The following is a 27,964-nucleotide window of genomic DNA, read 5'->3' on the forward strand; positions in this document are numbered from 1 at the left end:
TTATAAGTTACTGTTACGAATTTGTGCGGTTCGATATGACCTACTTTACTGCGCGGATGCGTAGTGCAAGCCTTTTCACCTATAGCGATACGTCACTACGTACACTTGTGCACCGTGAAAGCCATGCGGGTGTGTTTCCCTTGCGTACAGCTGATTCTTCATCGGGTGTGTCAGATTTCCTGGTTTTCATTTTCAGTCTTTTCCTAACATTTATAATATCACGATCGTTTAACAACACAAATGCCATTCATATTATGTATTTTTGACATTGCAAACATCAGGTTATCTGATGGAAGGATTCAGGGGTGTAAACGTAAACATTACACGCGTACATTTGAGACCAACTCTTGAACATTTGGCCTCTATGAGGTTTGTGATACCAGGCTTAGGTCTACTCTGATCGAAGATTATATGTACACATTAACATGTCTTTTACTTGGAAAAACATTTGATTAATGTGACTGCATTTGATATCGAGGAGACACCATCAGTTGTGGTGAGGAGATTCAGTCATGCAGTTAGTCATCTTTCAATATTTATGAGTTGGAAGGAAAGCTTGAGAAATAATGTATGATAGGCTCTATCTCATGGTGTTAAACTATCTATTTGTCTTCTCTATTTCATTACAATTAATATTTTGCACGTTCACATTTCCTTTGTATTACATTTCTAAGTTGGGCCTGTACGTTGATGATTAATTGGGTCAGTACAAAACGAAAATAAGGAAAATCATCAATTAAGAAATGAAACTAATTTTGTTATTCACCTCCCTAACATCGGGTCTAATTTGATTAAATAGTAAAAGTTGTCATCTTTGCCATATCGTTTTAAAAAATCAGGTGGGCCATGTCTAATTAAGAAGGTTACCATTATTATATACATGCAATAGAGCTTAGGACTGATGAAGCATTTTGTATTTCTGTCCCCCCATTAATGATGTATTAAGGTTGATGAATTCGCTAAGAGTAGATTATGCATTCTGTACCAGATATATATGAGAGAAGGGTATATGGGCAGTTGGTCAAATTTACATAACATATTACAGCTAGAAATGGGTCATTTAGATCATTCTGTTCAAATGAAAATTTTTAATGAGATGTGTGACTATTAGATGATACATGTACTATATGCATTAATAAATACACTGACACTTAGTCTATCACATACTTAACTCAATATCAATGTAATAATAAATGTATATTTAACATTACATTATGTTTAAAAACAGTTTTACTTTAATTTAAGCACAGAACTTATCTACTGGGGAGACTTTAAAAAGATACAAGGGTCAGTGTCAGTAACACTTCTTCATTTTTTTTTCTAACAGAAAAACTGACATCATGTCCTGGTTTCCAGAGAAGAAGACAAGTAAATCATGGATACACCAGATGTGTACAAAGATCCTCAAAACTGGCCCTGTCCCCAAACATGTGGCCATCATCATGGATGGAAATAGGCGTTTCGCAAAGAAAAACAGCATGGAGAGAGCAGAAGGACATTTGAAGGGATTTGATAAGCTTGCAGAAGTAGGTTATATCATTTTTGCAAAATTGTTTTGTGAGATGCATATGATGGTGTGCAGTGTTGTTGTTCAAAGCTTTCTGTGACTGTTTATTTATCTATTTTTTTAGCTTAGCTGATACTTAGCCTCTGACCTGTTGCATGGTTTGTGCTAGTTTTTTTCAGTTGGTTTTGAAATTAATTTTCATTTTGATGTTGTGATGTGTCAAAGTATCATGTGGGCTTACATAACAACAAAAAAATACCAAAATGTCAACACAATCATGATCCAAAGTCTGATTAAAAGAAACTAGGGCAAATTACAAGACCATGTGTTCTGGAAGAGTAAGGATCATCTGCTTTATTGACAATACCCATCATGTATACTGCAGTCAAACTAAGTAAGTGATGTCATGTTCTCAAATCAGAACAAAGTATACAACAGAACCAACAGGCAAACCAACAGGCAAACCAACGGTCATGAAATATTGCTCAATGGGATCACTATGATAGCCATAAAACTTTCCCTTGTTTTCATCAACCTGCATCTCTTGAGACCCTGTTGCAAGTTTGTCCATCAGTTGGTGATGATAATGTAGACATGTAAACACCATAGGTTGGGGATGCAGGTATGTTGCTATCCAGAATGGGAAATTCACAATGTTGAAATGAAATCATCACATCCTGTCCATGTTGATTCATGTAGAAGGAAAAGATTGAGATATACAGCTGATGTATAAGGGTCTTGTGTCCTTGATTTCCTATTCTGGTGGTATATGATGGCCATGGTCAATAATTCTCTTTTTATTTAAAGAAAAGAAGTCATCAGTATACTCAAAAGTGGAATTTGTGACTTTGCAGGGTCTTTGTGACCTGTTAGATAAGATCTTCAATAAATTGAGTCTTGTATGAAAACAGAAAAATGTCAGCAAACAGAAGAGCACAGTAAGTTTCCTTAGGTATGCAAATAGTCTATAAGTCTATTGGAAGATCTTACCACCAAACTCAACAAAAATGTAGATAACCAGAAACTTTATGATTTTCTATATTTTTCAATGTATTTCTTCCTTGATTTGGATGTATTTTTCATGAAATGTGCTTCTGTCTAAGTCATGACCATATTTGTACCATCATTCATCTTTCTTGGAAGAGAAAACTTGTGTAACAAGAAAATGAAGACATTCTTTCTGTTTAGAATGGGGTATGGTGATGTGCAGAGTGGAAAAATAAAATATTCTGACAAAAGAAATGTTCGCTTTTCACAATTTTCAACCATTCTCTGAAAAACTTTCAAAGCATATTTTCCTATGGCAGTTTGATTTACCATATTCGATCCAATAAGCACCCAGGGTGCTTAAAAAATTACAATTAAGGGGGGCGCTTATTAGAGACCATCTTAGATGTAAAAGAAACACATTCAGTGCTAAGAAATCTGCCTCCACCCGAAAATTTACGTCTCCTTTTTGAGGTGTTTTGTAAAGAGGTTTTCAATTCACTCTCTTTTTGTCTCCAATCTATACCGTACTGTTTTGATATTTCTCCATTCCTTGGCAAGCTCCACAACTTCTAACTTGAAAGAAATTTCATACGACTTGATTCGGCCCCCTTTGTGACATTGTGATGTGTCTGTGGTCGCTATAATTTCAGTGTCAACCTCTGTAACAAGGTGCACTCTGTCATTATGTGCTCGTCAATAAATTGTTTCAGAACATCTTAATATGATGAGACGAAAGGGAATTTATTTATGTTAAAGATGTGAAATTCCATTAATACTTGCCTGTTTTAGCACAACTATTTTATTTGTCATTTGATATCTAACTGCTTCATTTCTTTCTGTCAAATAATCTATCACACATGAAAATATCATTTCTTAATCTGCTGTATCAATGGCTATCTTAACTGTTAAGTAATGGATTATGCCTATTCAGTCGTCGTAACTGTGGCTGAGTGCACGACACCAAGGTGCACAAGGTAAAGGTCATGTACCACGTGGTTTTGGAATGTGTGAAAAAATTGTTTTTTATGTATGAATATTCGTCTGTGGTCAGGGGATATCATGTTTTTAGAGAGTGTTGAAAACCATTCATAGGACAGTGCCTTGATACAGTTATTGGGGATAATAATCTGTTTGACAAGTTTGCAATCAGAATTATGAAAGAAGGGAAAACAGTGGGCCACATTCCAAGTGAACTGTCAAAAACAGGTGATTTTTTTTATCAGGCATAGTGGGAAAATAGTGGTAGTAGTTACAGAGGACACTTATTGACTTTCCTCTGTTACTGGTGGACTGGAGATAAACTGTTTTTTTGCGTTTTTCTGGAGCACATCTCCTTATAAACAGACTTAAAACAATTCTTGATTGTGACTGATATGTAAGTAAATCTAGACTTTTAGGTATCTGAATTGGGAGGGGGAGCTTATAGGGACATGGGCGCTTATTTGGTTGAATACGGTAACTGTAATTGGAAGAATTATTCTTCTTGGCTTTTAATATTGGTTGGAGATCTCCTCTGTCAGGTTTCAATTAATAGTTTTTATAGCTTTATAACTAGAACATGAAATCTTATTTGTTGAAATAGTTTATTTAACATTTTTTTGGATAAGTATTGTCAATTTGTTTTCAGTATCTTAATATTGTTTAGAGTTTTTCAGTCCTTTGCTAATTTGTTTCCAGTATTTTATCTTGTTTGGAGGTTTTCAGTCCATTGTCCATTTGCGTTCAGTATTTAATATTGTTTCAAGGTTTTCGCCCACTTGTTTTCTGTATTTGATATGGTCCAGAAGTTTCCAGTCCTTTGCCCACTTGTTTTCTGTATTTGATATGGTCTAGAAGTCTCCAGTCCATTGCCCATTTGTTTTCCTTATTTGGTATGGTCTAGAAGTTTCCAGTCCATTGCCCATTTGTTTTCTGTATTTGATATGGTCTAGAAGTCTCCAGTCCATTGCCCATTTGTTTTCCTTATTTGGTATGGTCTAGAAGTTTCCAGTCCATTGCCCATTTGTTTTCTGTATTTGATATGGTCTAGAAGTTTCCAGTCCATTGCCCATTTGTTTTCCTTATTTGGTATGGTCTAGAAGTTTCCAGTCCATTGCCCATTTGTTTTCTGTATTTGATATGGTCCAGAAGTTTCCAGTCCATTGCCCATTTGTTTTCCTTATTTGATATGGTCTAGAAGTTTCCAGTCCATTCCCCATTTGTTTTCTGTATTTGATATGGTCCAGAAGTTTCCAGTCCATTGCCCATTTGTTTTCCTTATTTGATATGGTCTAGAAGTTTCCAGTCCATTGCCCATTTGTTTTCTGTATTTGATATGGTCCAGAAGTTTCCAGTCCATTGCCCATTTGTTTTCTGTATTTGATATGGTCCAGAAGTTTCCAGTCCTTTTCCATAAAGGCTTTATCATCAAAACATTTCACACTGTTTTTCCCTGTGGTATTTAGTTTTTCTATTTCCATGTTTGTATTCATTTCAATACATGTCATTTAATTCTCTTGTGTATAGGACAAGCATATAATGTGTCATAGAAATTAACTTAGGATAAGAAACGTCTTTCAAAATGTAAATGTTTACAGCCTGTCAACTTTTATCAAAATTGTCCATTAAGGCAATGGAAAATAAGGATTATATCTTTGAGCATTAAATTAAACATGTATACAAGGCTATTAATTCCCATATCTGTTTACAATTATATGCAGATGGGGGTATACTATAGGTTCTTAAACATTTTTAAATGACAAGATCACATTTTTTTTGTTTTTTTTTTCATATATAATTGTCCAGGTCGCGGGATGAGTGTAATGTTACATGTTATTTAAAGGACAGTTAAGGGGGTTTCATATATATAAACATCCTACAAAGTTTCAAGCTTCTATGTCAAAAACTCTAGGAGGAGTTGATGCTACAAAACTGGTACCCCTTTTCCCCCTAGCCGCCCGCCCAACATTCACCATACCATAACCCGGATTTCCATTACATGCAACACGGCCAATAAATTATAAACATTATTAAAAGTTTTTTAATTCAAATTCCATTGCTTTTTATATGTTTTCTAGAATTTGAATAATTAAGGTTCAATATTTTGTTGATGAGAAATTAGATATCGATGATTTTTTTCAGACTTTGGAATGGTGTCTTGATCTTGGCATAACAGAAGTAACAGTTTATGCCTTCAGTATTGAGAACTTCAAGCGTTCCAAAGAAGAGGTTGGGTGCCTCATGGAAATAGCAAGACAGAAGTTTGCTCGTCTAATGCAGGAACGGTAAGGAAATCAAGGCTTTTATTAGTACCCCACTGGAATCTAGAGAGACTATAGTTTTGCATTGTGTTAGTACTTCCACCAGTCCTATCTTGTCTGGGGTTTATCTCCTGCACTTCTTGTCTCTGGAACTTAATAGTTTTAGTATGGGTGACAATGTGTTGTGTACCTAAAATAGGTCACTCTGATGTCGCATTTGAACTACATATGAAAAATAGTTTGTCCAAGCTATGTCTCCTCCATTCCTAGTAACTACTTGATAAATGGATTTATGACTTGAATTGCATGCTTTTGATATGGGTTCAACGTGGTGCAGCAGTGTGTGATGTATCAAAAGTTGACATTCGACAAATGTGAAAGAAAAGTTTGTGCAGACTTATCTCCTTCACTAGAACCCCTCATGGCGTGAGTTCACTTGTATGAAAATCTCTTCATTTAGTGTTCAGTCTTAGTAGTCTTTATATTTAAGGGAAATTGTTGGTTTATTTAATGAAAGTTGAAGAGTTATCTCCCTTCAGTTTTTCAGCATTTGAAACTTGTTCAGAGATCTGTTTAAGTTTTTAGCCATTTAAGTAGCCTTTATTTATAACAATAACATGAACTATTCCTGAATGTGATTTTGATGCAACAATATTTGGAGGAGTTATTGCTGCTTTTTTCAGCATTTTAATGTTGTCCAGAGATATCTTTCAGTTTCTGATGGTGCCCTATCGATTTAAAACTTTAACTGCTAACTTGGTGTTCCCCATTACTTCTCATTGAGGGTACAAAACCCTACAGATTGATGAAATTCAAGACTTTTACTCCCAGTTTTCAAGCCTCTCTTATGTGTAAATACATTGTTAAGGGGTACACTGTACCCCCAATTTCAAAAGGTAATTAGGAACACTGCTAAGTCATCAAAAGTTATAGCACTTCCTTTTGTGGCTTTGTGACCAAACAAGCTTTGTAAAAGTTATGCTGGAAGGAATATGTAGAAAAATCACACTTAGGTGACCTCATACCTTCCACATTAAATAATCAAACCCTGGTCAGCAAAGTAAAAGTGTGTTAACAGTGTACCACCCAAACATTTAGTCCAGCTTACGGTCTGATGTGTAGTGAAGTAGTCATATGTTTTATGCTGTAGTGAGCTGATTCAGAAGCATGAGGTTTGTGTGAGGGTTCTGGGTAATCTGTCTTTACTGCCTCCAGACATACAACAGGTGGTAGCAGAAGCTGTTGACTTCTCTAAGAACAACACTAGGTAAGACTTTTCTAAGTACATGTAGCTAGTTAATTAATAAATATTAAGTCGTTGTGCCTTTACCTTGACTATGGTTTTGAAATTTGAGTTGAGTCATATGTTATAGATTGTTAACAACTATAGTGAGTTTGAGAAACAGCTGTACATGTATACAATTAACTTATATTCTAACCAATTGCAAATGACCAGAAAACTTCCAGATGCTGAAGACTTTGTTTCCAATCCTGATTTCTATGTGAATAGTATGAACAGACTTAAACATGGTGGATACCTGGCTGAGGAATACTTATCTGTTGATAGCCAGGTATCTCAAACAAAAAGGATTTGCTGAATTGTTTCTTCGGATAATCAGATAAAAAACAATTACCATGAAATTTGTAGTTTGATACCCACATCAAGCTTGATAATTTAAAAAGTCCAGTAAGTAACTTTTCATTGAGTAAATACATGTATTTGTTCAGAATTGTGTATATACCATTTTTGATTGTAAACATGTATCCTTAGTCAAGATCATCAGATGGTTACAATATACTGGATATGAAAGTTTTAGTGGGAACATTCCAGAGATCACAAAATATAACTCATTTGCCCTCAAAGTCAGTTCCATTTTAAAAATACCAGGTGATACAATATCATTCTTCAATTACAAGTACTTGACTCAACAGAACAAAACTAATTGACAGTTTGTTGGTAATTTGCGTGTATTCAATATTGACGGTTAAGAGACAGTGACAATCTGTCTGCCTGGAGAAAACCCTACAATAAACGGGCAAAATTGTGAAATTAAGTGACATTATTGTCTCCCAACATCATCAGCCATTCTGTTGTTATTGTGAGATCTCTACTGAATTATGAATACTAACACTGTTACAGATATCAATATTGGATGATGTAATTCTTCTTATTTGTCAATTTTTTTAAAGCTTGCAATTATGTTAAAAATTATAAAAGGGAGGTCCAGGTACACCATTGGAGTCTAAGAACTATTGAAACTGTGGTAGTAACACACCAAATGAAACAGGGCAATGAGAACTGCATCCAACAGAATCGTACCTCCCAGCCTTACTTATTCTGTGATTCCCTTTTATACCAGACTTCTCATGATCTGTACTTTACCTAGGTATGCAGAAATTAACATACTTTAAGCAATTCACTCAAACATTCAGTAATTCAAAGCTGCATACACAGGTTAAAAGTTTGTAAAAAGATTAGATCTTTAATCTTGAAGAATTAAGTAAAACTCTTTTTGAATGGTTTTGTATTCTAAAATAAATATTTAATAAAAAAAAAAGAATCACTATAAATTATTTGGAATCTTTGCAAGATGAATAACTCTTACAGAGATGTAATGGTTGCTATTGAAGCGATTGTGTATAGGAATACCTATTATTAGAAACACACATGTTGTTTGTAACATGTGGGAACACAGCATGGTACCTGTGCATGCGTACTATATATATCATATACAGTTGGCAGGCTGTTGTGGGCACAGAATAAAACATAATTTCTATGTGGTCCCACTCTTCATCCAGCTTTAGATATTTCTGATAAAACAATTCAATTAAGTATTGGAATTCTGGACTGGATTTTTTTTTTTAACTTGATATATTATTTAAATATTTAATTTATTTAGCAAGGAACTATCAATTGTTCATTTACATGTTCATTAATTTTGTTGTTTATATTTCTAAAAATGTGTTCCTACACTCTCTTTCATGAAAAAATATATATACCGGCATATGATGATGAATATCAATAGGGAAGTCATCCTATGGAGTGATTCAGATCATTGGATTGCTTTTAAAAGGGTAAGGGAGATAACCCTTACTATCTGAAAGATGATGGATGTGTAATGTCAGCTGACTGCTATTACATATATTTGTCCATTATCCATATTTATGATTTTTACCAACCTTTCGATTTGAATTGCATCACACTACCAAATTTAGTATTATGTATATGTTGTCAAAATTTTAATTGATTTAATAATTATTTTATTGCAAAACTTTGTACAATTGGATTGGGCACAAGTTTTTCCAACTTATTAAGCCCTCTCCATTACATGGATGGTAAAACAATACTTAACTACAAGCAATGTAACAATATATTGAATCATAATATTTTTCATTGAAACACAAAATCTGCTATAATGGATGATCTGTGATGCTTTGATATGTGTGAATAGAGTGGTGATCTGGGGAAGGAGGCAGAGGAAATAAGTGATCACATTGTCTCTCCATCCCATCATCTGCAACACAGTATTTTAAATCAAGTTCAATTCCCAATAAGAGTTTTGTGTTTGAAGTTAAAGATTACACTTGGTTACTTTTGAAATAATATGCCTGCATGGTACCTCATAGTGACACACATATACCATTTTCTCTTCAGGAGAAGGGGGATATGTAAATGTTTGCCCTAGTTCACTTTGTTTACATTGACATTAGGGAAAATAGAAATGTCTTGTCAACCAGAGTTTCCTCCATTGATAACATGATTGATGATGTTAACAAGTTTTATTTCTTCAGCTTCACATTACCAGGTCATGAAATTTGATTGTAGATCAGTCAATCAAATCTATGAAAAATGTAAGATTGTAAAAAAAAAACACCATATTCGGCTGTAAGAGATGCCAATATCTGTATCATATATATGACATAAATGTGTTTACAAAGTACCTTCATACGTGTGTAATTTATAATTGACAGGGCAATATTAAATGTGTGCTTTGCATACACCTCCAGAGATGAAATTTGTGCTGGCATGCGAGAGCTGGCTGAGGGTGTCTCAAACGGACTCATAAGAACCAGGTAAATGAGTGTTATTGATATGTCGAGGAGGATGGACTAAATTACTTCATACATATGCACTATTTATTATGTAAATTCTGTGAAGTCTTGTATTTTTGTTGGGGTTCAAATTTCATGGTTTTGCAAAATATGAATTCTTGTCGTCATTTGATTTCGTACTAATATCCATATTAAGTTTTACCTGTTTACCATTTTATGGACCTATAAACTTGTGAACTAGGATTAACCAGGAATCTGACAAAAAGAAAACTTCAACAGAAATAAAGGATTTTACAATGTAAGGAGAAGATAGCTTAGATCTTTTCATCATGGTAGCTAGCACTATTGACTAATGATCAAAATATTCCCCACCTATCTAATAATCCATGCTAGGGTCACATTTGCAGAACAAAAAAGGAACTTTCTTAAAGTATGCACCACTTTCGTTGTTTTACATTATTAGCAATGTTTATTTACATGGATTGAAAATGACACAGTTTGAAATTGAAAACTAAATATACAGGGATAATTGATATGATTGTCACAGTTTGTCTTTTACTAGAGTTAGCTCCCATTATGATATACGTAAGATATAGGTCTGTACAGCATTGTTTTTATATTTTATGTATGATGTATGTGTACTAATTGATCTTCTGAAGGATAGATATATTTGATCTGTATCCGTGTGATCCTTCACATTTTTGTAGCAATAGTCTGAAGTTTTCATTTGAGCAGGATAGGTCTGAAGTTGAGGGGGATTGTTGGACTCTTTAAATGTAAATTACATGTACTAGAACACATTATATTTCCTAACACATCTATTCCTTGTTCATGGCTATGTGTTGGCTACTACATTCATTAGATTTGTAAAGATCTCCACTCTCTCTGTATAATTATTAGCAGGGTTTGAAATAAATGCCAAGGCTATGTGTTTCTACAATCTCAATACTAGTATATAAACTGGTAGACACAAAGCAATATTGTCTTGACATAAGCATTATCTTAGATAAGTATACGCAAGTATAATGTACACTACATGTAATATTAAAACGTTTTACAGTAGCTGTGACATTGGTGACATGCGTTGCCTGTACTTAAAAGTGTTGTAAAGAAGTTGAACGAATATACTAGTCGAGGATGATAATCAGAGCTGAACTCGGTCGGATTCCAGTTTTATGTTTGTAGTTTATACTTTTCTCATGTTAATTGAAAATATCTTTTTCCTTAATCAGTGATATATCAGAGGACCTCCTAGATAATTGTCTGTACACAAGGAAATCCAAAGATCCAGATCTTCTCATCCGAACATCAGGAGAGGTGCGACTCAGTGACTTCCTTCTATGGCAGGTAGGAATATATCTAAAATATAGTGTGTTTGTTAATTTCAGCTAAGTCATGGGCATTTCAATAAAATGAAGTCACTCTATAACTTCTCGTTTTAGAATTTGCAGAGCATGCCATTTTTACCAGTATTCATAACCCACTATTTTAGGTCATTATTCTCAAAATTTGTGAAAGTCACTGAAATGATAATGAAGATACAGCAGAAAGCTATGAACTCTTCAATATTGTTTAATAAGAGCATAGTCAAACCATGTTATCTTCAAGTCTTGTAACTTAAAGGTCCCATTTAATTCAAAGTAATTCATCAGTCCCATCCAAACTTCATACCAAACATTCAAACTAAATTAACTCAGTACTCGGATAAGGTGAAGTTTCCCCATAGTCCTGCCACTTAAGATAACGAGGTTCAACTCTATTTTCTTTAAACAAAAAAAGTACTGTGTGTCTTTGCAGACAGCATACAGCTGCCTTGCCTTTGTGAGTGTACTGTGGCCCGAGTTCAGCATTTGGCATCTGTATTCAGGTGTTCTACACTACCAGAAGAATTATCAGGCTCTCCAGGTAACATGACTTACCTCCCTTACTTCGCCTCTGAATTTCTATGAAATCAAATCCAAAGATTTTACAACAAACCTCTCTCTTCAAATAATTCAAAAAATTGTTTCAGTACTATGTAATGTACCAAAAATTATTTCCATATCAAGACAGACTTGTTCTTTGTTTCTATAAATGTCACATTGGCCAGTAAAACAGTAAAAAGGGAACACACTTTCTGAAGGAAAACATAAAGTCAGTGTTAACATAGTGATAAAGTTTGTTTAGAGTCTGGACTTACTTGACAGAAATATCCATGCTAATTTCCACTGCCAATAGTTAATGATGGTACATGGTTACTTATAGATAATGACAGAACATAGTTACTTATAGATAATGTCAGTACATAGTTACTTATAGATAATGACAGAACATAGTTACTTATAGATAATGTCAGTACAAAGTTACTTATAGATAATGATAGTACATTGTTACTTATAGATAATGATAGTACATTGTTACTTATAGATAATGACAGAACATAGTTACTTATAGATAATGACGGTACATAATTATTTATAGATAATGTCGGTACATAATTACTTATAGATAATGACAGAACATAGTTACTTATAGATAATGACGGTACATAGTTACTTATAGATAATGTCGGTACATAATTACTTATAGATAATGTCAGTACATAGTTACTTATAGATAATGACAGAACATAGTTACTTATAGATAATGACAGAACATAGTTACTTATAGATAATGACGGTACATAGTTACTTATAGATAATGACGGTACATAGTTACTTATAGATAATATCAGTACAAAGTTACTTATAGATAATGACAGAACATAGTTACTTATAGATAATGACGGTACATAGTTACTTATAGATAATGACGGTACATAGTTACATATAGATAATGATGGTACATAGTTACTTAGAACTAGATAGAAATCATGGTTGTGTAGGAACCGTTGTATCCAAATTCACAAATTACCTCTAATGTTTGACACAGAAACTAAACAGTTGCTCACATGCAATGGTAGATTTTCAAACAAAGTATTTTAGATAGATACATGAAATGCCATTTTAGTAGTTTAAAATATTTTGGATATTTACTGTAAAGTTGACTTGTTTCAGCATAGTAATACACTTAGCTGAAGGTGATTACATGTACCAGTACAAAAATGTATACGGAGCAATAAATCATCTTTAAATGTTTTTTGTACTTTTCAATATGCTGTTTTCTTTTCTGACAGGATGCCAAGGAAAAGAATGATTCCGAGAAGGAGAGGAGACAGAGAGAAAGTGACTATGAGAATGTGCTGAAGGAGATTAAACAAAGTGGTGTGGATAGTAATGAGGACATAGTTAGTTTACAGCATAGAGTACAACAATATGCAAAAGACAGGGAGACACGCATACGCAGATTTCTACTGCATCTTGATCACAAACATGAACTGTTTTTCGAGAATATCCTTCACCAAAATCAAACACTTACAGCAAAATAATGTTGAATATGTATTAATAAATCTAGATTTCAATCATGTAAATAATTTACTATTTATAATTTTAATTTGTTATATCAGTGGCCCAGTAAATAGCAGTATTTTCCCCTATTTTTTTCCGCAGTCATTTTGCTAAGGAAACCTAAGGGTCGGGATGACCATCCTGTGCCATCTGCCTTACATAAATTGACATTCCCTTAAAAACTGATTGTCCAATTTTGATCTCATTGGCCACAAGCGTCCTTGGGGCAAGGCAGTTTCAAATGGCCAAAGTGTACCTTTTCAGTTTCAAAATTGTGAAATTTAGGGGCCTGGCTACACAATGAGTCTGGGTAGTAGCCTCCAAAGGGGTAAAATATTGAAAATTTGAACAATGTTTTCAACTACCAGAAATGTCATCCCTTTTCAAGTGATATTGACAAAACCATACAAATTACAGGAATTCAATATTTTCCTTAAAGTCCTTGGTTTACCTTCATGGGCAGTTGTCAGAGGGAAGATTACACATTTAGATGCTTCTTTTAAATAATTTATTGTAAACTAGTTAAAATAATTAATGATACACTTCCTAAAAAAGTCTTAATGTTTTTGATGTTTTCATAATTGTTCCTGCTATCACAGTTACAATATGTATTTATGGTTAGTTAGATGACTATCAAGACTAGGTTGGCAAGATTGGCATCTTGCTTAATAATCTGTTTTTCAAAAGATTGTTTAAAAACACTGTTGCAGAAAAAAAGTGCTGCTTTTTACCCGTACTATAGTACATCTCATGGTAAATATTAAAGTGTTTTACGTACTTTTAGGTCACCTAAGCCTCATGGTGACCTATTGCGATCACCTTTGTCCAGCGCCATGCATCCATAAACATTTTAACATCCCTGAACTGGTTTCAATGAAATTTTGCAAAAACCAATATAGTGAACACCAATATAGCTCCATAGGGACCTGAAGGATGGGGCCAAAAATTTATTCAAATTTTAATTTTAAATCTTCTCAACACCAAGATATGCAGAATCATATGCTCTTTATGACTACACCATTTAAAAGTGCTTTGTCAAAATTGTGAATTTCATGGACCCAGGGTCCATTTCTCTGTGGAGAGGATGTAAAGTTTACTGTAGTATATGGGGAAAATAGATTTTTGAGTAGAATTTTTTAAATTTCCATTGCAAATATTTCAAACTTGGTTAGAATAATGTATGAAGGATGATGGCTTGATGGTATGCCCTTGTTGATCCTGGCTGACCTCAAGGGGCTGTTGGACGGGTCAAAAGGGGTCAATTGACTCGGATTACAAAAATATTCTCTTAACACCCAGATATAATAGAATCAAAGTCCTTCATGGATGAAAGTGTCTTAAGGTGCTTTACCAAAATTGTGAATTCCCTGTGGGGTCTTCAGGTGCTTTAATTACGAAAATGGGTCTCACATTGTTTCCTGGGGAAAGAGGTTAATTTACTAAAATTTTTATAGAAAAATAGCATTTTTGAACATGTTTATTTCCAACTGGAAGTAACTTTGCAAGAATGATTAATATAGGATGACAGTTTTGATGGTATGCATATATTGCAACTGGTTAACCATCATCTATGTCACAATTTCCTTTTCATGGCAATTGAAAGCTACTTGCCCTTTAACCTTAATATTCAATATTGCATATCTCAGGTGACTGTCAAAGTTGCTAGGCCTCTTGTTGATACAAGAAATTCATTATATTCAAATGAAAGGAAAAGAGGTGTTAGCCATTGATTAAAAGTGCAATGTCCTTTGTGACGACTTTTGTTGATGTTAGATTAAAGGTGCCATTACAGATGTTGGTTAAGTTTTTTGTAGGTGGCTGAATAGTGCAAGGCTATAAAATCATGTTATTTGGTAGCTCATTGTTCATGTGTCTGTTTTTATTTATGAAAAACATCTTTCTCATTATTGAAAGGAAGAGTTTTGTTGACCTCAAAATAAATCAATAAATTAAATAAAATTAATTGAATAAAGCTTTGTTAATCTTTTGAATTCTTTGATTTATATGACAATGTATTATATAAAAGGATTCCATGACAAAGAGCAATGGGTCATTCTTTTTGATGATTACCTTTTCCCTGTATTCCCACTTAGCCCACATTCTATTTTACAGGTACAAAATGTGGGCTAGAAGGAACTGGTGTGTGTTTAAGAACAATGGATTTTAATTGCCCTAAAAGTATAGTCTCTTTCATAAAAATCAGTATAGTTTACATGATATATGTATATAAGGGTGAATTTATGATATTTTCTTATATATTGATATATTGTATTATATATATGCATTGCACAAATATTTCACCAAAATATGAATATTCTCAATTTAACAGCAGTTTTGAAATAAAAAGCACAGTAAAACAATATACAAAATGTTTATACTCATCCTTTTTATTTCAATATCAATATATATAAATTCATGATAAACAAAGTGTTTTTTACTCGTCTAATTTTAATTCAAATGTCATTCATTTTAAAAAAACAGCACTGAACATATACTAAAATTGAAATATACAACATTTTTAGTCATTTTATTTAAAAAGTCATCACACATACAGCACTACAGAAATATTAATATACTATAATTTAAACATAACTGTACAATACAAACACTGTTTATTTCATTTTATTGTTGTATATGAAATACTAAAGCACATGAAAAAAGTAAACTTACAGAACTAAAATATCGCTACTATCAAATATCCATTGACAAACTTTTAAAACTATTTTTCACATTTACTCCACATGAATAAGATGAGAGGCTGAATCTGCATACTGCACCACGTCCATCTGTCCGGCTCTGAATCTGTCCTTCAGTCGTTGTAACTGGGAATCCAACTGCCGGTATTTCCTTCGCTCTGATCTTGGTTTTCCTCCTGCATTGATTTGAATAATCTTTGCTTTATTGGTTGCCTGCTCTTTCTGAAGCATCTGTACAAGAGCATACATGTTGGGATGGGGTTTTCTGCAGATCTTGTTAAGGCGGCTGTGTCATCCCTCCACATGGTTTGTTGTTCTTGCTCCGTCGTTGTCAAAATGGTTGAATTCTGTGCGATCAGTCTACACCCAGGTCTCTGTGACATAGTCAGTGAATCGGATGACTCCTGGTCGGTCGTCATTCAAGTTTTCTAGTGCTGCAAACCACACATCCTCAACTTGGTGCACGGGTACTAACCACACTGACGACACACCGCCATTAACACCTCTGGCCACGATGAGATTTCACAGAATTACATTTGAATTAAAATTAGATGAGTAAAAAACTGTATGTTTATCATGAATTTATAAATTTTGATATTGAAATAAAAAGGATGAGTTTAAACATTTTGTATATTGTTTTACTGTGCTTTTTATTTCAATATTGCTGTTAAAGTGAGAATATTTATATTTTTGTAAAAATATTTGTGCAATGCATATATATAATATAATATATCAATATATCAATATATAAGAAAATGTCAGAAATTCACCCTTATATACATATATAATGTAAACTACTGATTTTTATGAAAGAGACTATACTTTTAGGGCAATTAAAATCCATTGTTCTTAAACACACACCAGTTCCTTCTAGCCCACATTTTGTACCTGTAAATATAGAAGTAAACGGTCAGACATGATACGGCAACTGTTACAAATATTGTATACACTATCAGGAAGAGAGCAGTCGGTCGTTGACTAGTCAAAACGCTGGTCACCTCAATTCCTCCTAAAAATGTGTTGCCGAGCCATACCGAGCTCCTGATCCTCCTAGAAAGCTGCTCTGCGCTGAGCCCTGTGGCAATAGCGTCAGAGATACGTCTGCTAACCTCTGTCTCCAAGTCGCGGTGGTTACCACAGTAAGCCAGCATTTGAATGCAGAACTCCTTGGCGAATTCTACACAATCGTCAAGAAGTGCGTTATACCGATGTGGAGCTGCTGTCCACACCTGCTGTCGAAAGCCTTGATGTTCACATCTGTGTAATGTCCTATGTAATACGATTTGGCGATTCTATGTTCAATGTTTTTGAACAAGTCCATCTTTTTCCTGATTTTTTAAGTCCCAAGTTGTTCGTTTTCGAAACATAATTCTAACTCACTCACCATTAAAAGTGCCGGAATGTTAAACGGGTCTGTAGACAACATATCCGCGAAAAGCTCCCCATCGACCTTGTTCGCCAGTTCCTGTTAACACAAATGAAAACATCGTAGTTCGTCTTGTCGCCAGCTTGAAGAAGTTCTCTGATTTTGGAAGAGTCCTTGTCTCGATAGGCTTTCACAACGACTTGGTCGAAATCCAACACGTTGTTGACATGGTGTCTCATTGGATCATAGCTTCGCAATACCTTAGCGCTCATTATCACAAAATGCCAGCTCCCTATCTACAAGATGTCTGGTGAATGCTAAAATTGATACGTTTCCATTAGGAAGCAGGTAGGTTTTGTGTATATATTTTACAGATCTAGAGCGATTAAGCCAAAAAAAGTTCTGTAGACAACATGTAACAAAACATCGACTAAAGATGGCCTCTAGGCCTGAAATCGAAAGCGAACTGTGGTACTGATTTTAACTTTTAGAAATACATGCATATCCGCAGTTAAAGGTGTAATTATGTTTGTTGCTAGACTTACTACATGTATGTAGAGCGACTCGTGTGAAAAAAAAACAAACTCACAAAGGATCGTTCATTGAAGGACCAGAGAATCTTTTATGCTTAACTTACTTTAGACCAATGCACCTTACTTATCACACAAACATATGTCAGCTTTGCACAACGACGCACTTAACGCATGCACTGAATGAAGGAAAGTGAAATTCTTCAGACCATATGTACACCTCTTTCTAAATTTTTAATGGGCTTTCTCATTTCTTAAATTGGAATATGCAGTGTACAATACACATGATTGTTGGTCATTTGTATATCGGTTGATTATTCTGATATTTTTTAAACGACCGACGTTTACAGTTAGAACCCGAAAATAATATATACATAACAGAACAATTTGTAACATTGTATCATAATTATTAAGTAAAATCCTTTGAGAATAACTTAATGTTTTATATGAAGAATTGGTTAATTGTTGCAATTGCTTGTGTCGATCTGCCATTATAAAACAGTGAGCTAGCGCAAATAACATTTAAGCAGAAAGGAAAGAAGTGACGTCAAATTGAAAGGAAAGACGATTCGAGGATCTGATGAAATTCGAGGAAATGAGTTAAATAGACACAAATGGAACAAAAAAAAAACGAAGGAGATTCGGAGACGAAAGGAAATCTTAAAAAAAACGAAAAAAAAACACCAAAGTATACGTGAGGATCACAGTGATATTCTGGTAATTTGTCGCATTTTGCAAGGAGACTAGTTGTATCTGGTGTACGTAAATACCTTCAGTAAGATTCTATTAAAATAAGTGATCGTCAGGCTGAAGCTATAGTTATCGTGATGTGTTACAGGTATATCATATTTATGTCAACAGTTCAGGGCCACATACCTCAGTTGATAGCACGGAGAGAAGACACCAGGTAGCGCGCAATAAAACCACAACGAGGTAAATAACATATATTTTATATTCCTGTTTACCTAATGCGCTGTAAATAATGCAATGGCATATGAGTCAGCTCAGCCACAATATTTCAACGCACATATGTATGTTTAAACGGTGAATTTACAACAGTACTTCATGTTTTCCTGTCATAACATCCTGTTACCTTAAGTAGCCATTAAGATATTGCGTCCTCGTTGCAGCAGGTGATAGGTCAAGTCAAAGAACGAAATACACTTCACTGGTGTGACTAATGATGATTTAAACTTTTTGTATTTTTATATTATAGTGTCTAGTCATCTTCACATTTTTCTGGTCTTGCAATAACTATGGCGACTGATGTACCCCGAACAGTGGAGCTGGGAACACGTGTCGTAACGTTTCCTTCGGTAGAGCTCCAGCAACTGCAAGATTCCAATCATCTTCTGGGAAATACACAGGCATTACGGGACAAACTACACGAGCAAGGGTATATTTATATAGGATCAGCTACAACTATCAAATCAAGTCTTATTAGAATAGTTCATAGTAAAAGAAGTACACAACTGCATGCTATTTAATCGCGTGGATAGCAATAATTATAATATCGATTTTGAAATTTGGAGTTTACTCTTTCGCCTCCTGAATTTTATCACTTAAACCAGGGCCTTTACATCAATGGCGAGTCATTGAAGGGCAGAACAACCCTATAATACGTGTTTATTCTTTATTTGGCTACAGTGTATATAGTTCTAAATTGGTATAGAAAGATGCTATACTATATACACAAAACAGAGGAAGTGTGATTTATAGTATCATAATTGACATACATGTGGCCATTATAACGTAATCGTTCTGAACATGGCGACTTCCACTTGACGGATTACACAGTTGACACCTCGTAATTTATTTCAGTTGATTTCTAGTTATAATTGGTATAGGGTAATTCAAAGGATGTAAGTATAGGCATTGACCAGTGTTGTTTTTTTTATTTACGATCTTATTAATCAGAGATTTGCAGGAAAGTATATATAGCACTTAACAAGACCGCGTAATCCATACTGAACTGAAATACATAAACTATTAATGCTGTGATCAGACGGAAAATGTCAAAAAACTGTTTCGTAGTTCCTGTTGTAATAAAATGGAGCTGAATACATAAAGTAACGAACAGGTTAGCTTGTTGAATGTCGGTTTTTCCAGGTACCTCTTTCTTCGAGGATTTCACGACAGAGAAGAGGTTCTACAAGCTCGAGAGGCAGTTATACGATATGTGGCTTCTGGGGGCAACGGAAAGATAATGGAACCCGCAACAAAAGGAGTGCTTGATTCCAGATGTGGTATTGGATGTATTCCCTTCATGGAGGTAGCGTCATGTGTCACACGTGTCGTTGTATTTATAAAACACAGGATATTCTGAATTAAAAAGATGCTATTACATATAATAATACATTCACTCCACAAGACCTAGATATTCTTGTAGATTTGACAGGTTTTATAAATACTGTAGGATATATTTATCGTCTGTAAATGCCATTGGGTATTGTTTACTAATGTGCCATTTTGTGTAGACATAATTATCAAACAGGTCACAATGTTATCCCTTTCCATCAGCTTTCATGCTCCTGTTAATTTGAAATGATTCTGGATTTTAAAAAAAGCAGATTGTACATCGGTCTACATTTTGCAACACTAAAACTAATATTTACGTAGTCCACGACATAGGAAAACCAAAAATGAAGCATTATGTATGGGTTTTCTTCTCGTTACAGTTGAGGTATTGGTTTAAGATTGCGGAACATTACAAAACCTCTCGTTTGATTCATATATAATTCACTCTATCTTCATCTTGTCTTGCATGACGATAATTTAGCTGCAGTGTGTTATGGTCAAGATCCTGACATGGTGGTTCTTTTGTGATCTACATGAATGTCGTTCTAGAGAGCTCTTGTGTTATTTCATTTCCATTGTAACTCAGCTAGTATGAATGTATGAAGGTATTTTATAACTTAAGGATCCCTTATTTTCAAGTTGGACATTTAAACTACATGTTGGTGTATATAAAACACACAATTCATTTGAATCTTTAATAATGGGATCAGCGACATCGAATAATGACCGTTAGCCTTACAGCAGTTGGACAGGACATACCTATAGTGTGTTACAGACCAAACAGATTCTCAGGACGTTGCAATTGTAATCAATCACACGGAAGGCGAAATCAGAAAAAAATAATAATGTGACCTACTCATAGTCTGTCACAATGTTAAAAGATTTTTAAGAAAGACAGAACTTCAGAAATAAGAGCACAAATAGCCACAGATGAAGAAGATTTGTTTTAACCACACTTTTGCATTTACAGGGAAGAAATGACATCACACATACGGAAGAAGTAATACGGGTACTTGAAGGTCCAAGGCGTAAGTTAGTATGTGTGGTTATAATATCAGAAAATCCATCTCTGTTATAAATTGTGTCCATACTGTACACCTTTAATATCAAATGTAGAAAAAGATGTTAAGGAAAGATACCAATAACACAATAGAGGGTTAGAGGATAATACCACTAGGGCAATAGATGGCTAGGGGATGATACCACTAGGATAAAAGAGGATTAGAGGATGATACAACTAGGGCATTAGAGGGTTAGAGGATGATACAACTAGGGCAATAGAGGGCTAGAGGATGATACAACTAGGGCAATAGAGGGCTAGAGGATGATACCACTAGGGCAATAGAGGGTTAGAGGATGATACAACTAGGACGATAGAGGACAAGGGGATGATACAACTAGGGCAATGGAGGGTCAGGGGATGATACAACTAGGGCAATGGAGGACAAGGGGATGATACAACTAGGGAAATAGAGGACAAGAGGATGATACAACTAGGGCAATAGAGGGTCAGGGGATGATACAACTAGGGCAATAGAGGGCAAGGGGGTGAAACAACTAGGACAATAGAGGCCAAGGGGATGATACCACTAGGGCAATAGAGTCTCCAGATGTTTCGGAAAGACGTGTATGTTGTATTATAATACATGAATATTGGTATGGGTAATCAGTTTATCATCGATCAAAATAAAAAAAACGCAGAAATTTGTAAAGGATGAAGCCCATACAGTGATGCTAAAATGTTATTACAGTGTTACAACATTCCATACGTATTTATTTTCTTCAGCCAAGAAATTCTTCAAAGAGCTGTTCGGTTCCGAAAGTATTACCTTTGACTACAAATGGTTAAGGTAAGTCAGCGTCTCTAGACTGGATCTAATTTCGTTAAGATAACGGAACATAACCATGAACTGGAGGGTCAGTTGTTTGTTCAATGAATACAGGTAAACAAGACGATCAAACATAACTTATCTTGCAACTGACACTGACATTACCGGAATTAACGGAAGATCCTGACCGTATAAAAATTCTACTGCAAAGAATGATAATTTATAGAAAATTTGCTTAGGCAAAATGCAATGGGCAGGACCAGCGCTATAAGAATAGATAAGGCCATCAAGTTATGCAATTCATAAAGGGTGATAGCTTTTTTCGGAAATGTTGAATCAGGATGCCTGTGGGAAACACAATTTCTTAAAGTTATGAAAAATATTTTTTAAAAAAAACTGCAAATAGATGGATAAAAAACGAGACTTAAAGTTTTATCAGTAAAATGCAACAGTTCCATACTTGAAATGAAGTTTTCAGAGAAAAAAATAGTTACAAATGTCATACCAAACCATGTTCGCCTGCTTTCACTTGTTGTATAAACATACTGCAAACAACATTACAGAACATCAAGCGTACCTTTCCAGAATCTATGAGTCTTTGAAAACAAAATGTTAGTTTTCCAATCTCTGATAAATTTTGTTGATAAAACATTATCATAAGCTGACACATTATGGCTATTATTGTGTCGTTGTGTGTTATTGATAACAGGCTACATTACATAGTTTGACAAAGTCAGGTTAACGGGAATACAGTCCCATATCATTTCAAGAAATAAACGGTCAGACATGATACGACAACTGCTACAAATATTGTATACACGATCAGGAAGAGAGTAGTCGGCCGTTGACTAGTCAAAACGCTGGTCACCTCAATTCCTCCTAAAAATGTGTTGCCGAGCCATCCCGAGCTCCTGATCCTCCTAGAAAGCTGCTCTGCGCTGAGCCCTGTGGCAGTAGCCTCAGAGATACGTCTGTTAACCTCTGCCTCCAAGTCGCGGTGGTTACCACAGTAAGCCAACATTTGAATGCAGAACTCCTTGGCGAATTCTACACAATCGTCAAGCAGCGCTTTATACCGATGTGGAGCTGCTCTTAACGCTGCGAAGTCGAAAGCCTTGATGTTCACATCCGTGTAATGTCCTATGTAATACGATTTGGCGATTCTATGTTCAATGTTTTTGAACAAGTCCATCTTTTTCCTGATTTTGTAAGTCCCAAGTTGTTCGTTTTCGAAACATAATTCTAACTCACTCACCATTAAAAGTGCCGGAATGTCAAACGGGTCTGTAGACAACATATCCGCGAAAAGCTCCTCATCGACCTTGTTCGCCGCGCATAGAACGAATGCATGCCAGTTCCTGTTAACACAAATGAAAACATCGTAGTCCGTCTTGTCGCCAGCTTGAAGAAGTTCTCTGATTTTGGTAAAGTCCTTGTCTCGATAGGCTTTCACAATGGCTGGGTCGAAATCCGACACGTTGTTGACATAGTGTCTCATTGGATCATAGCTTCGCAATACCTTAGCACTCATTATCACAAATTGCCAGCTCCCTATCTACAGGATGTCTGCTGAGTGCACGTTTCCCATAGGTAGCATGTAGATTTTGTGTATGTATTTTACAGAGTGATTAAGTCATGCATATATCTGTTAACTTGCTTTCCAGGTAATGGTGTACCGAAGCGGAATACACGCAATCAATCCAAAAATACGCCTGTGAGAACAATGGCTTAAATATACCTACAGTAACACAACAGCTAACGTCAGCGAGGTGTCGTGTTGAATTTCTTTTATAAAACCCATACACATACACAGTGCGCGATTGTACAGGCACTCGACGGTTCATTATATAATGATTCAGGCTTATTACATGTGTGTAATGGTTGTGTTTAATTTTTGTGCTGTGGTTGAAGAATGAAGAGCATGATATAATAAAATACAAACTAACATAGAGTCGTGTATTGAAGGACCTAACGTTTTTTGTTGATTGATGAGAATTCATAAAATCGCTGTTGTATCCGGTAAAGTTTGGAATTTATGCGTGGAACAATTATTTTGGCGTCCGTCATCAGGCAAAATTCGGCGTAACGTCAACGTAAAGTTGGCATAGACCAAACAACAACACTGTTTAATTTTCACTACTCTGATTTACAGTCAATGTTGCGAGAAAATTGGAATACATAGCCAGTGTATTATAATACAGCCTATATTTTAAGACAATGACCATGCATTCTCTATACATCGATGCCCGTTTGATGACTAGAAGAGTTATACTGACAGATTAAAACAGTTAACGTTTGTATAAATAGAATATCTCTTTCAGAGGGATCCACCGTCGCGCGTTTACCGGAGCGCATGTGGATAACGTGTACATGGGTCGTGGCAGTCAGAATCTTGTGACGTTGTGGACACCATTCGGTGACGTCAACGTGGAAATGGGCACGCTTTGCATGTGTGAGGGATCACACAAGCTCGAGGGGTGTGTAGTGTCTGATATGGTATATAAATACATAAACTATAGGATTTTACATGAGTTTATATCTTATATGTGAATTTATGAAAAAAATCTAAAAATTTTCCACAAATGAGCCTTTGATGAGTTAAAATGAAAAAAAATCGTTACGAGTTCACAATCGTTAATCATATAACAATGAAATAAATTTAAGAACTTTAAATAACATGATTATTTAGGCAAATATTGTGGAAAATATTGGTTCGCCAAACTTCAAGTCATGTCCGCTCAACATATATGGTTTCCTGAGTTTTGTTACAGATTGACGTCACAATAAACTATATTACACGTGCAATACGCAAAAATATTACAAGAATATATGAGTTGAATAAGACAGTCATGTGATAAAAAAAAAACATGGCAAGCCACGGATAAAGCTGGGTTTTGAACGTTATTTCATCTTCCAGTAGTTGAAGCAATAAATCAAGGTTAACTTTAGAACTCCTGTGTATACTAGACCTGCTGATGAAGCATATTGTACGAAATGGTACTACAAGTATGTCAATCATATATAGATATACTGATCTGTTATACTTTCATTTGATTGCAGCTTCAAGCGATTTCAGGAAACATACGGTAGCTTAGATGTCGAAGCCGCCAATCTTAAAGGTATGCATTATGAGGTATCAATAGTCATTGTCACATACATATCGTTATCTGTCTATTCAATGTTCCGCTGTGAAACAAAACAATCCTTGTTTTCTCGATACTTTTCTCAAAAAAATAGAAATAACACCAGTATACATTGTTTTACCAAATGGATTGTCTTCTAACAGTGAAAGGAAGATGACTAGACCGTAACGTGACTATACTGTCATCAGTTGTTGTGGCCATCTGTAACGTGATTACTTTTCAAGCTATTTGAAAGACTTGAGTTTTTTGGTCTGAAAGGAGATTCAAAGACCAGAAATATTTGCGATTAAGTTGATAGTTGTATTTCTTAATCCAAAATTATTTATTTATCTCATTATTGAAAATACTCATTATTATCCCTGGAAATTCACTTGAAGGGAGCGGCTGGTTCACACACGATCCTGATGAGATCAGTGCCAGGTTCGGCGGTCAATGGAAAACAACAGATTTCAAGGCTGGAGACGTCCTTCTGTTTACCATGAGGTGACGTCAGATATCATTTATATATCATCGTGTCCCAGCCTCCTTTTCGTAGTTACCTAACAGTTATTTCATGAACAATTTAGTCAATAACTAAATATGATTTAATGTATGGATCTGAATAATATGCATTTAAAATACTAATTGTGTGATGTTCCGTTAAGATCCGATTTTGATTATCGCTTCATCACTTCCTTGACCAAAACACGAAGCAATGAGAGGGCGAAAACACGATGGGAAGGAAGCGAAATTAGTTTGTGTTTAAAACAAGGGAGAGGATTGATATACGTAGTTTAGTATGAATAGTCATTTATTCGTTTGCCTTGCCTTGCAGAACTGTCCATATGTCGACCTCCAATTTGACAGATTTCATACGGATAAGCTGTGACACACGGTATGCATAATAGGAGTTTTACTCCACCTTCAGATCAACATCGAAAGATGTATTGAGTTAGAAAAATCCATATGTTTTCTCATCTAAATCTTGCACGAGACTTTTAATTTCGCACACAATAGATTTGTACCTATACTGATTTTTTCTCTGATTATAACGGTTGGTTTCTTCTCTGTTTATAACGATTTCTTCAATCAAACGATTTCTTCAGTCAATGTTTATAATGATTTCTTCTCTGTTTATAACGATTTCTTCAATCAATGTTTATAACGATTTCTTCCATGTTTATAATGATTTCTTCTCTGTTTATAACGATTTCTGCAGTCAATGTTTATAATGATTTCTTCTCTGTTTATAACGATTTCTTCAATCAAAGTTTATAATGATTTCTTCTCTGTTTATAACGATTTCTTCAATCAATGTTTATAACGATTTCTTCCATGTTTATAATGATTTCTTCTCTGTTTATAACGATTTCTTCAATCAATGTTTATAATGATTTCTTCTCTGTTTATAACGATTTCTTCAATCAATGTTTATAACGATTTCTTCCATGTTTATAATGATTTCTTCTCTGTTTATAACGATTTCTTCAATCAATGTTTATAATGATTTCTTCTCTGTTTATAACGATTTCTTCAATCAATGTTTATAACGATTTCTTCCATGTTTATAATGATTTCTTCTCTGTTTATAACGATTTCTTCAATCAATGTTTATAATGATTTCTTCTCTGTTTATAACGATTTCTTCTCTGTTTATACTGATTTCTTCACTGTTTATACTGATTTCTTCTCTGTTTACACTGATTTCTTCTCTGTTTATAACGATTTCTTCAATCAATGTTTATAACGATTTCTTCTCTGTTTATAACGATTTCTTCAATCAATGTTTATAATGATTTCTTCTCTGTTTATAACGATTTCTTCAATGTTTATAATGATTTCTTCTCTGTTTATAACGATTTCTTCTCTGTTTATAACGATTTCTTCAATCAATGTTTATAATGATTTCTTCTCTGTTTATAACGATTTCTTCAATCAATGTTTATAACGATTTCTTCCATGTTTATAATGATTTCTTCTCTGTTTATAACGATTTCTTCAATCAATGTTTATTTCGATTTCTTTACTGTTTATAATGATTTCTACTCTGTTTATACTGATTTCTTCTCTGTTTATACTGATTTCTTCTCTGTTTATACTGATTTCTTCACTGTTTATAACGATTTCATCTATACCCTCTTCATTTGTAGATGGCAGCCTGCCTCTGAACCGGTTGACAGAAGGTTTATGGGTCGTTTTGATTCTAAACACGATGTTCAGTATGGACTCTATGCAGACAGTGATAAAGTATTGGATTCAGTTACAATGGAAACATTACGCTATAAGTGGGGAATATAACGTAGGTTAACACGATAAGAGTGTTTGTCTAGAGATGATGTGATGTGCTTGAATTATTTTATAACTTGAATCTTTAATATTAGTAAGTATTAAGGTAATTCAACTAAATAATTTGATGAGTCAGGGCGTTGATGTCATTGTCACCGAGTGATATCAGGTGACTGAAATGATCCGACCAATTAGCATGTTTCCCACAGAATCAAACACTTAAAATTAAGACTTGTATCATATTCAAGTATATATATAGAGCACACAAGTGTGAGAGTGTGGGTGTATGTTTTTGTGTGGTTTCTCTTGTATATTGTGTATCGTGTAATATGTAAAAACATGTCAAAAAATAAAAGAATTACTAAAAAAAAGGACTTGTATCATCCCTTAACGAGCATTTGATCTATTAAGCCTGAATATTTTATACAGGTCACCAATACAAATACCAACGGCTTTAAAGCCACAATATACCCAACTTTTACGACAAAAATGGAAAAGATTGTTTATATAGCTATAGTGAGAATTAACTAATCTGAGAAATACCGAAGACGATACCTTGGGTTTGTATTAATATAGATGTCGGGAAAACTTTAAACGTTTCCGTGAATGTTCCTAATCAGACT

The 27,964-nt window shown here is 34.6% G+C and overlaps 2 protein-coding genes across 2 annotated transcripts; both read left to right on the forward strand.

Moving 5' to 3' along the window:
- Nucleotides 1-104: 104 nt before the first annotated feature.
- On the forward strand, nucleotides 105-15,201 carry LOC132561308 (dehydrodolichyl diphosphate synthase complex subunit DHDDS-like). Its single transcript, XM_060226028.1, has 8 exons — nucleotides 105-165; nucleotides 1,328-1,526; nucleotides 5,618-5,760; nucleotides 6,887-7,003; nucleotides 9,709-9,810; nucleotides 11,022-11,136; nucleotides 11,587-11,694; nucleotides 12,944-15,201. Exons 2-8 carry the CDS (start codon nucleotides 1,341-1,343, stop codon nucleotides 13,193-13,195), a joined length of 1,023 nt encoding a protein of 340 aa, XP_060082011.1. The 5' UTR covers nucleotides 105-165; nucleotides 1,328-1,340; the 3' UTR covers nucleotides 13,196-15,201.
- Nucleotides 15,202-19,062: 3,861 nt separating this feature from the next.
- On the forward strand, nucleotides 19,063-27,353 carry LOC132561347 (uncharacterized). Its single transcript, XM_060226073.1, has 9 exons — nucleotides 19,063-19,202; nucleotides 19,916-20,078; nucleotides 21,075-21,132; nucleotides 21,891-21,954; nucleotides 24,255-24,410; nucleotides 24,994-25,052; nucleotides 25,454-25,559; nucleotides 25,891-25,950; nucleotides 27,206-27,353. The coding sequence occupies exons 1-9, from the start codon at nucleotides 19,063-19,065 to the stop codon at nucleotides 27,351-27,353; spliced, it is 954 nt and encodes a 317-aa protein (XP_060082056.1).
- Nucleotides 27,354-27,964: the final 611 nt, after the last annotated feature.

The sequence above is a fragment of the Ylistrum balloti genome, unplaced genomic scaffold, assembly GCF_031769215.1.
Source record: "Ylistrum balloti isolate Yb309-2 unplaced genomic scaffold, AGI_CSIRO_Ybal_v1 Utg371194, whole genome shotgun sequence".
In the NCBI taxonomy this organism is placed as follows: domain Eukaryota; kingdom Metazoa; phylum Mollusca; class Bivalvia; order Pectinida; family Pectinidae; genus Ylistrum; species Ylistrum balloti.

What these genes read in the sequence shown, in the direction of transcription:
- LOC132561308 (XM_060226028.1), top strand. Translation starts at nt 1,341, where the DNA reads ATGTCCTGGTTTCCAGAGAAGAAGACAAGTAAATCATGGATACACCAG. An exon ending in GCTCGTCTAATGCAGGAACG is followed by an intron (nt 5,761 to 6,886) that starts GTAAGGAAATCA and finishes TTTATGCTGTAG; the next exon opens with TGAGCTGATTCAGAAGCATG. An exon ending in AGAATTATCAGGCTCTCCAG is followed by an intron (nt 11,695 to 12,943) that starts GTAACATGACTT and finishes CTTTTCTGACAG; the next exon opens with GATGCCAAGGAAAAGAATGA.
- LOC132561347 (XM_060226073.1), top strand. Translation starts at nt 19,063, where the DNA reads ATGGCGACTGATGTACCCCGAACAGTGGAGCTGGGAACACGTGTCGTA. An exon ending in GGTACTTGAAGGTCCAAGGC is followed by an intron (nt 21,133 to 21,890) that starts GTAAGTTAGTAT and finishes TATTTTCTTCAG; the next exon opens with CCAAGAAATTCTTCAAAGAG. An exon ending in GGATCACACAAGCTCGAGGG is followed by an intron (nt 24,411 to 24,993) that starts GTGTGTAGTGTC and finishes ATTTGATTGCAG; the next exon opens with CTTCAAGCGATTTCAGGAAA.